The sequence below is a fragment of the Fistularia commersonii genome, chromosome 35, assembly GCF_037954325.1.
Source record: "Fistularia commersonii isolate RoL2024-O1a breed Wild chromosome 35, RoL_Fcom_v1.0, whole genome shotgun sequence".
Classification (NCBI taxonomy): domain Eukaryota; kingdom Metazoa; phylum Chordata; class Actinopteri; order Syngnathiformes; family Fistulariidae; genus Fistularia; species Fistularia commersonii.
Window position 1 is genome coordinate 4,067,394 of NC_141318.1, and position 10,540 is coordinate 4,077,933.

General features: G+C 46.6%; 1 protein-coding gene across 2 annotated transcripts; it reads right to left on the reverse strand.

The window, feature by feature from the left end:
* Window positions 1-518: 518 nt before the first annotated feature.
* On the reverse strand, window positions 519-3,128 carry krt98 (keratin 98). 2 transcript variants are annotated; one of them, XM_086142465.1, is made up of 8 exons: window positions 2,722-3,127; window positions 2,459-2,541; window positions 2,121-2,277; window positions 1,474-1,635; window positions 1,244-1,369; window positions 933-1,153; window positions 830-840; window positions 595-744 (listed from the first exon to the last, which is right to left on the reverse strand). In XM_086142465.1, exons 1-8 carry the CDS (start codon window positions 3,055-3,057, stop codon window positions 647-649), a joined length of 1,194 nt encoding a protein of 397 aa, XP_085998591.1. In that variant the 5' UTR covers window positions 3,058-3,127; the 3' UTR covers window positions 595-646. The 2 variants fall into 2 exon arrangements, with proteins under 2 accessions (XP_085998590.1, XP_085998591.1); XM_086142464.1 differs by having other exon boundaries at window positions 519-840; window positions 2,722-3,128.
* Window positions 3,129-10,540: the final 7,412 nt, after the last annotated feature.

A 10,540-nucleotide genomic window follows, 5' to 3' on the forward strand; every position in this document is an offset into this window, starting at 1 on the left:
ACACGCCACATTTATGAATCATGTCCTTAGCAGATGCAGTCGGGAAGAATAATAATAGTGATAATAATGTTGATAATATTGATAAAGGTTATGAGGTCTCATTTATGTTTCCTCTTAGGGAACATTTCCTGACCATTGGCACGGCAGTCACTTGAAAAGAAAATTCTAGAGAAGACTATTAATACACAGCCCGACCTTTCGGATTAATTTAAGATTAGATAATACTTTATTGGTTATCACCAATAAAAATAATAATCCTGAGGAGTTTACTGTCTCGCTGAATCATGACCTCTTTCATGGTTGTAACATCCACGAGCTGCATGTTATTCGGATCTGTTTTTCCATCGCCCTGCTTTCGCCCAAATATGGTTGGCCTTCGTCGGCGGGGAAGCAAAGGCTTCCAAACGTCCTATGTATGTATATATTTTGGACAGCTGGGAACGCTTAAAAAAAGCGGCTCGGCGCCAAGTTTGGGGACGGATGACCCGGTGTCCTGTTCTGACCGATACAGGAAGTGATTCAACCGGTTGCCTTCAAAATAAGAGTCGCCGCGTTTTTTTTTTTTTTCCGGAGTCACCACACAGAAAACCGGCGTCAACTGCAAGATCTTTTATTTTATTTTCGTCTTGAACTTTTTCCCGGCGCGTCACTCGATCTGATCCACGTCCACGTCCACGGTCTTGCTGCTCTCCACGACCTTCCCGTCCACCACGGTCTCCACCACCGTGATGACCTTGGTGACCACTGGAGAAGACGGGGGGAGAAAGGTAAGCAAAGCCCTCGTCGCGTCTCTCGGGTCGAGCGTTAATGTGGTAGGTGATAGACTTACCTTGTTTTGAACTGGAGATGGATGAGGGGGGAAAAAAAAAATGTTAATCCAGGATTAAATCTTTAAATTTTAGCTCGCCGTCTCTTTTCCCGCCGGCACTCACCTGTCGTCCTCGCCGTCCAGCAGGCGTCGGTACTCGGCGATCTCCAGCTCCAGCCTGGTCTTCAGGTCCAGCAGCATGTCGTACTCGTGCTTGTTGTTGGTGATGTTAGCTTGGATCTGCGCGAGCTGGGCCTCCAAGCTGGAGACCATGGTCTGTAGGCTGGACAGCTGCGCGGCGTAGCGCGCCAGCGTCTCGGCCAGGCTGCCCTCCAGAGACGCTTTCTGCGAGGGGGGGAAAAAGCGAACTTCGGCATTTGGGTGGATAAAACCGAAAAGGAAAAGCGTGTCTGCGGTTGCGGCGTGTTAGCGCACCATGCTCAGGTGGGATTGCAGTTCAATCTGCAGCCTCTGGAGGGTGCTCTTGAGTTCCTTGATCTCCGAGCGGGACGTCACCAGTGTCTCTGTCTGTACGCGCACGTCCTGCTCCACCGCCGCGATCTAGAAAATAAACAAAAAAACCCAACACATGATTTGCAACGACGCCATCTCAAGTTAAGCCCCGCCCCTTTTAAGGTCACACGACCTCCGAATGAGGCTCTCACCTTGCTCTGGTACCACGACTCCAGGTCCTTGCGGTTCTTGGAGATCACGGACTCGTAGTGGTCCCTGATCTCGCTCATCACCTGGTTCAGGTCGGTGGACGGCGTGGCGTCCACCGCCACGTTGACCTGCCCGCCCATCTGACTCCTCAGCAGAGCCATCTCCTGCAGGGTGGGGGGAGGAGGGGTCAAAGGTCAACATGGCAACGTGTCAGAGCCTGAACAACGCAGGAGTGTGTTTGCACCGTATCCTTGTGGGCTCCTTTGTCGGCGGGATGTTTTGAGCTAACAATTATGGTTACGGATAAACGTTCATCTGAAGTGTACGTGCATGTGTGTGTATGTGTGTGTGTGTTGCAGAGAGACAGACAGAGCAAAAACAAACAGAGGCAATGAGCTAATGGAGGGAGAGAAGAATACAAGGAAGTGTTTGGAGGGAAGAGGGCAGCGTTGGGAAAATGGCACCAGGAGGAAGAAAGAGATGCAAATCAAAACATTCGCTTCCTGAGTGATAATAGAGTTGAAGCTGAGGTTGTGTGTGTGCTTAAGTGTGTGTGTGTATGTGCATTAGGACCGGCTCGACATGTCGCCCCCTTCTTTCAAACTGTGTGTCACTGAACCGTAAAGTTGGCAGACACACACACACACACCTCCTCATGGTTCCTCTTGAGCATGATCAGCTCGTCCTTCAGGCCCTCGTACTGGTTCTCCAGATCCATCCTGGCCAGATTCATCTCGTCCAGCACCTTCCTCAGACCGGCAATGTCGGCCTCCACGGTCATCCTCATGGCCAGCTCGTTCTCATACCTGTAGTACACACACACACACATACACACACACACAAATACACACACACATATGTCAGGAAGGTGTTAGCTGTTAGCACTTCATTTACATTCTTAGCTGTCCCTTAGACATGAGTTTAGCACATGGTTGAAGTTTCACTAGGGTGACCGTCACACACACACACACACACACAAACACTCACTTCATCTTGAAATCGTCAGCTGCCAGTTTGGCGTTATCGATGTCCAGGATGGTCTTGGCGTTGAGCCTGGCGGCGACTTGGATCTGAAACGAACGAATGATCCGAATGAATGAACGATCCGGAGTCGACGGGGGGAAACGAAAGAAAAGAGCCGCAAGGATTAAATCAGGTATGTTTACTTTTGATTATCACCCCGATGAGATCGAGGATGCGGCGCCGAGCCGACGCCGCTTCCCGCTCTCGCGTCGGGTCCGCGTCCTCACCTTGTTCTTCAGATCCTCGATGATGGCGAAGTAGTGGCTGTGGTCGTGGCAGACGACGGTCCTGCTCTGGTACCACTCCCGGATCTGCTTGTCCAGCCGCTCGTTCTCCTTCTCCAGCGTGCGCACCTTCTCCAGGTAGGAGGCCAGGCGGTCGTTCAGGTTCTGCATGGTGGCCTTCTCGTTGGCGCCGACGTGGAGGTCCAGGCCGTCGGCCAGGTTGAAGCCCCCCTGGGAGCCGAAGCCCATCTGGGCGGAGGAGACGCGGGTGCCTCGGCCGCCGGCTCCGCCGTACACGCTCATGGTCTTCTGGCCGTAGGATCTGGCGCTCAGGGACATGATGTCGGCTGGATTTGGATCTGGATCCGGACCGGGTAGGGTGACGGAGATCTGCAGTTGTGAGCATCTTTGGTTTCCTTGGTTATATACCTGCCGGCGGCGGCGGAGTGGGCGGGGACGGGGCGAGGAGCCGAAAGGGTGGAATGCGTCGAACGGGCCCTCCCACTCCGCTCGGCGCAATCCGTCTATCAGCGCGGGTGTGGTTGTCAGGTGGGCTCAACCGTCCTCCTGACAGGTCAAACCCGTGATTCAACATTTTTCCAGCGGGCCCTCAATGGGAAAACATTCCTTGAATGCTCCTCCGCTTGTCAACATCTCGGCCCCCGAGCCGTGAGAGCTAATTACGTGGCCTTTTTGTCCGAGGCCCGTTTCTGATAAGACGCGAACGCCGGTGATTAAGAACGCCGGATCGTCCCATCCGGGCCTCCGGCTGCTCACGCCGGTGGCAGAAGTGGCACGTACCAGCGACTCTGTCACATGAGTGAAACCTTCGGGGGGGTTAAAGGTCACAGACAATCCATCGCGGCGCAGGACGACCCCGGATGGCGGTAAACGTCCGAGGAGGCGTTTCGGCAGTTCGGTGTTTGGCAGGTGCTAATGAACGTCTGGCAGGGGGCGGGGAGGGCACGGACTGGAATTCATTTATTAGTTTTAATTTTCATTCTTTAAACGTTATTTGATCCGTGTTGAATTGCTGTTGAAATGTTGTCGGGCGGTGGGGGGGGGAAGCTGCAATAGATTACCTTCAAGCTAAGGATTTCTGAATATGGAGCGAACACGCCGGTTTGAGACGTTTTGTCAGACGACATCCAGTAAACCTCCACCGACATCTTTGAAATTCATAAACAACGCGAGAATGAGGTTATTAAACCAAATGACCAACCTAATGAGCTTATCTTTTAAATGTCATTTTACATTTCAAGATTATGCCGATCTTGTAACATCTAAATAAAACGTGTTAAAACATTTTCGTCGCTATTAATAAGCTACTGCACGCGCCAGTAAAAGGATGACAGCACAGAGAGCGGACGACATTGTTGGTTTATATTTTAAGTTCGTTTTTTCTTTTCTTCATAAAGACAAAAAGGACTCAAATAGACGTTGATTATTTTGCTTAAAAGTAACTATCAATCGAGTGTTTTTTTTTTCGGAATTTAAAATGTTTTGTTGCGTGCGGAAATGTTATTTTGTTTTCTCTACAAAATATGCAGCATATATTTTGTTGAGGCAAAAAAATAACATTATATTCCGCGTTAATTCATTTTAAATTTCAAAAGGGTCGTGTGGTTTCCGGTGCTTTCGTTACTGTGATGAAACGCCTCCAAATGGCTCTTTGAGTGGTAAAGGTTGCCGACCCCTGACCTACACTGATCGCTCTGTCATTCACACCTACTGACAATTTGGAGATTTTGATGAACCCGTTTTTTGAGCGTGGGAGGAAAACATGGAGAGCCCCGGCAGGAGAACGTAGAGAACTCACACGCCAGAACCAAGACAAACACCTGAATCACAACAGGAACCTGAATGAAAGCACATTTTCATTACATTTGCACCTGTAAGCATCAGGAATTTTTAATAAAACTTACCCCGCGCTTAGAGTTGGATTTAGGACAATTAAGGCAAAAACAAATACATTGAAAAACAGTTTTTTCCCCAGTTTTTTGGTCATCGCACTAAATTTGTCACAATCCTTGAAATTCACATACAGCACAGTGCAATAAACCCCTTTTTTTTTCCCCCTTTTCACTTTTTTACTTCTTTATTTTTTCCTTTTTTTTTTTCTAAATATTTCTTTATTTGTTATGTATATTTTTGGTCATATTTTTTCTGTCTTATATCTGTAACCCAGAGATGCTACTATCTTTATATTCTTGTGTTGTGTCCTGCTTTTTAAGGTTTTTGATTCCACTGAGAGCCGCGATCTCTAAATTTCATTGCGCTTCGTGTAACAACAAATCTCGAATCCTTAAAAATAGTCGAATCAGTTCTTCACCGTTGTCATCACCATCAAATTTATACAGACAGAGTGTGAGAAGGCGGAAAACAATCACCTAAATGTTTTCGAGTGCGACTGCATAGCCCGGCTGCCTGACTGACTCCACATTTCTCAACATCTCCAGTCAGTCAGCAGCACGTCTGATAATCAGGGTGAGGCCTGTGGGCCCGTGGGATTAAGAATACAGGCGTGCATGTGTGTGTGTGTGTGTGTGTGTGTGACTGATGCCAGACACATATTTTTAAAGTCATTATTGAATGAGACCAGGTGAAAAGAGACAGACGTTTATCTCAGATGACAGGGTTTACCCATCAAAGAGGTCCCAGCATACACAATGTTCCCGTATCCTTCAAGTCAAGACACACACACACACACACACACACACACACACACACACAAACACACACTTGTCACTAACCCTGAATGAGTAGGATGGGCTTTAAGAGCAGCATGTTCAGAATTCACAACCTGTCAAGTGATTTTTTTTCACAATAAAAAAATAATTGCAAAATTTCCTAAATTCAAAGTTCATGTATTCTTGCTTTCAATGGTAAGTGTGAATTTTAAGCTTCTATAATGAGGTTTTAAATTTTACATATCACACTTCTCTGGACTTTATAAACCCTGCATTCCTTTCTTTTCTTTTGAAGTTCAGTTTTAGCTCGCTAAAAAAAGGATAAAGAGCTCTTTGATATTTTGTAGTCCTTGTTTTAGCTAGCTTTTTTTGTTTTGTAGTCCCATTTTTTTAGCATTTTTTTTCATTTGTAATCCAGTTTTTTTTTAGCTGGTAGTCCCGTTATTTATTTATTTTGGTAGTTCTTGTTTATTTTGTAATCCGGTATTTTTTTAGCTGTCTCTTTTTGGTTTTATAGTCCAGACATTTTTTGTTTCAGCTAGCTCTTTTGTTCATTTGTAGCCCAGTTTGTAATCCATTTCCACTAACAGGCATCCTGACAGGTGGGTGTGAAAAGCGGAGGGGATCACGCGTTGAATTTGCTATCTGCTCCCCGAACAATGACAAATTTAATTGCTTGGAGCTTCTTTATCATTCTACTTTCTTTCAGAAAAGCACGGGCTGTTTGTTCAATTCTTCTGAATCTCGTGTTTCCTCCCAGCCTCGCCGCTGCAGAAAAAACCCGAAGGACGTGTCAGGATTGCGGAGCAGATTTCTCAATCTCTCAGCCTCTTCCCCCTCCGAACAGTGTCACCAGCCCTTTGTTGCTTTGAAATACTTCAGACCTCAATGCTGCTCGTCTTGTTTTCTTTTTTTCTTTCCATTGTTGCTGCTTTTCAACCCTCCGGCGCTTTCTTTCTTCCCCCGAGACTTAACAATCTGTGTTTCGTGCGTCATGTGTTGCACGCCGTCCATCATCGAACCCGCCATTTCTATCATTTTACATGCTCTTTTTCAAAGCAGCGACATGTTCGATTTACGATATGTCTGGTTTAAGCCCCGCCCCCTCGCTCCCGTGTCAGCTGGGATTGGCCGCAGCCGCCAGGCTGGCCTTGATTAGCGGTACGCATGACGAATGAGTGAATGAATTCACGCATTAAAATCGCAAATATCCGCGGAACCGGCCCGCGTTTCTCAATCCCGTGCCAGATCGCTTCTTCAACCGCCGGTGTCGATTTTTTTTTTTTTTTCTTGAACGTGTGAAAGGTGCTACTCGCTCCGAGATCCAGGCGTTTGATTTTTGGCACAACCGGGCTAACGATGTCACGCTATATTTCGCCTCAGCTAAGCTAGTTAGCGCCCAGCTCCCCACCACGTGCATGGTATTTACTGACCGTTTAGCGACCGCCGGCTTAGACATTTGATGAAATCAATTTCACACGCTGTTTTAGTTATCCATCAAGCGGAGCGCCGCGTAAAGCCCCGACCTCTCGGCCAATCAGGACGGGGCGTACGGCTCCAGCCCCCCGCACCCGTCAGAAGACAGAGATGCATTGTGGCCTCTGCCTCGTCCATTCGCCCTGCGCTCACACATTCTGCAGCTGCCTGCTTGTCGGTGGGTTAAGCGTGAAGCTACGTAAGCCATAAAACTTGCTCACTTACATCCCGTGCTTGTGTGTGTGTGTGTGTGTGCACGTATGTGTGTGTGTGTGTGTGTGCGCTGAAAGCAAAGTGGAAAAAAAGTCTGCAAGTCAGGTTTTACAAGTGAAAACTTGAATCAGTCCCTTGCCATTATTGCACCAGCTGGTTTAAATCATTTAATAAGATAAATGGGGTTATGCATAAATGTCACACTCATTAATTACTTTTTTTTTTAAGTATGACGTAATATTTCCCTTCTAGAGGAGGGAGTGTGGAAAACCGATCACTTTCTTCCGTGTCTACCGGCCTCAGGAATGTGGGGGGGGATTATCCCGCGCGCACCCAAATGTCCACTAGAGGGCGCTCTTCATCTGGAATCTCACTCCCGCTCCCACTCCCAAAGGAAGGGAAGGGCGGGGATTTTGTTTTTTTGACGAAAGCGCAATTTTGTTTGGGTTTCCGAGCAGGATGCTCGACACTTTTCTGTCTTCTCCCCGGCTCGCGACGGATAACCAACCACGAGTTTGCTAGCGTATTTAAAGCAAGGAACAATTCCCGCTTTCGGCTTCGGTCGGCATCGCTTACGACAATCCTGCCACGTGCGACGGAGAATATCCTTGTAATATCCTGATTTATTGAGCGCTAATTCATCGAATTTAGACGGCCGCGGACGTCGACCCCATCCCTCGGGTCTCCGTTTTCCCCCCAGAGGCTTCATTTCCTCAGCGGCGGTCCCTGTCGATCCTGCCCAGTAGGAATAACCCAACGGGAAAATTAAACTAACAAACCAAAATCTAAACTAAACTCAGCTTGAGTTGTTTTCATTCAGATGTCATGCATCTGTGATAATTGCCGTGTTGAACAAAAGTGCTTAAAAATCTTGGCTCAGAAACTGGTTCTACATGCAACACACACACACACACACACACACACACACACACACACACACACACACATGTACAAACTAACCCAGGATTAATTGCTTAGTTCATTTTACGCCGGATTTCCAGCCTCTCTGAAGACTCTTATTACCTTTTTTTTTTTTTTGCACTACTGCTACTTTGCACTGAGAAAACGATCATGCTGCTATTGCAACGGTCCCCAACCTTTTTTGTACCAGGGACCAGTTTTATGCATGAAAATGTTTCCGCGTACAGGTTAGAAGCACGGCGGTTCAAATAATAAAACCTTTTGTCAGTTCAGAGTATTTAATCTGATTACGATTGCTGCTGATATGTGAAATGGTGCGACAGAGTTAAGTGCAGCAGTAAGGTGAGGGTGGAAACAGTTGTTTGAATGGATGATAATAATGAAAATATGAAATAATATATAAATAATATATGATGAAAAAAATCATGAAAATTAAAAAAAAATGATAATAAAAAAAAATAATAAAAAAAATTAAGATTATAATGAAAAAAAACTACAACTTGCACCAAGAAAGAATTTCTTTGTGGACCGGTACCAAATGATCTGCGGATTGGTACCAGTCCGGGGACCATTGTGTTATTGCACCATATACTATTATGGTACTACTTACTGACATTTGCACTTAACAAAAACAAAGCCCTGCTGCTACTCTCATGATGTCAAACATGAGTTTGTATCTACGTGCACATTATACTTCATACGTCGTAGTTTAATGTTTTACTGTTTAATGTAGCAGTGCACTTTACTGTCAACTTGCACTCTATTATTATGCATATTATTTTGTTAATTTCATGTCACCGTGGGATTGTGAGAAACGTTGTTTTGATTCCTCTGTATGTCCGGGATATGCGGAGAAATTGACAAGAAAACTGACTGACGAATTTGTGCAGGACTTGGTGAGGCCTGATGGGGTGTTGTGTGGGTCCGGGGGGGTCCGGGGGGGTCCGGGGGGGTCCGGGGTCGGCCGTGACTCACAGTTACCGTGAATACGCATAGAAGCGAACTGCGGTGCGTTTGTCTGAGGAGCTGAATAGCTGCTATTATGGGAGAAAACAACCAAAGGACCTCTCTGATGGGTATTTTCCCAAAGCTTTCAACATGAACCACACACCCACTTTTTCTCAGTGCACACACACACACACACACACACACACAGAGGCTATTAACTTCTTTTTTTCTATTAGAATTTCTTGGCAACGGATAACAAAAATAAAACCACAAAGGGAAAGCAAAGAAGCTAGCAAGCTAGAACAGCAGTGAACTGACACGTTAGCACACCGCAGGTTAGCATATTAGCACCCAACCAACAAGTGAAACGCAGCTACGTAGCTAAATAGCATATGGCAAGAGCATATAATATCACAAGACCGTGTCCAATAAAAAAAGGCATGATCATTTGACTTTATATAAACTATATATCAAGAATATGTTTATCTACAAAGTCAAAATGTGGTCAATGTAATATGATATAAAATGAGGCCTCGTTTGGTTTTATTTGTTTTTTTCCGGCATATGTGAATGCTAATGTGAACATGAAGAACATAGAATGTTCCTAATTCTTCCGTCACGAAATCATCAGATGTCCCAACCGTCCGGCTGAGCTGGACTCTCACTGACCCGAGACGCTGTAACAAACTTGGAATGCCTGAGCTCCACACCCACTCTCCGAGGCGAACCCCCCACTCATGCTGTGGATCTTATTTCCCCTTGCATCAGTGACTCTGGGAGTGCCCTCGGCTAACAAGGTCGTGTTGCCTAACACCCGGACCCAGGGGTGTCGGCCTTATTTTTTGGTGCGATTTACATCCAAAATCTTTTTATCATAATTATTTTTATTATTATTAAGCTGGAGTCTTTGGGGCTTACGATCAAGATTCGCCTTACCAGGCAGGTGGGACGGCTTACATATAAGTCATATGTGTGTGTGTTCCGGAGAAAATAGGATCGGCAGTCTGCCTCAGTGGAAAAAAAAAAAGCAGTATCATGACCGCTGTGGCCAGAGCGTGACGCAACGGTGCGGCTCGGAGTCCTGTGGCGAGTTTATTTGTAGAAGCAACGCAAACAGCCTCTTCTAAGGAAAGATTATTTAAACGGGAGTTGTTAACAGAGCCTGTGACTCCCGGGTCCGGCAAAGTAAGCAAAATACAACAATCTCGCAACTTGTCGGTCAGGGCCGGCCTCCGCCGCACCCAGACGCAGGGGTTCGGGTGAGGACCAGAGGAACGTGGCCCCCCGGCCTTCCTCCTCCAGGTGATGTTTCTAATCGTCCTGAACGGCGTCGGCCTTCGAGAACGCAGAATTGAAAAGAGGCAAGCAAACATTGACCAACTGAGACGGTCTCCTTGCTCCTAGCCAGGGCAAAAAAAAAAAAAAAAAGTCAAATTAGCTTCTCAACAACAGTGCTAACGGAGGAGGGACAGGCTGTGGAGATCGCAAACAAAACCCCTCAAACTCAACCTCACACTGGGCCTTGCACGACTACTGTTAGCATCTGACGGCTAAGGTTAGCACTGCGTAGCCGT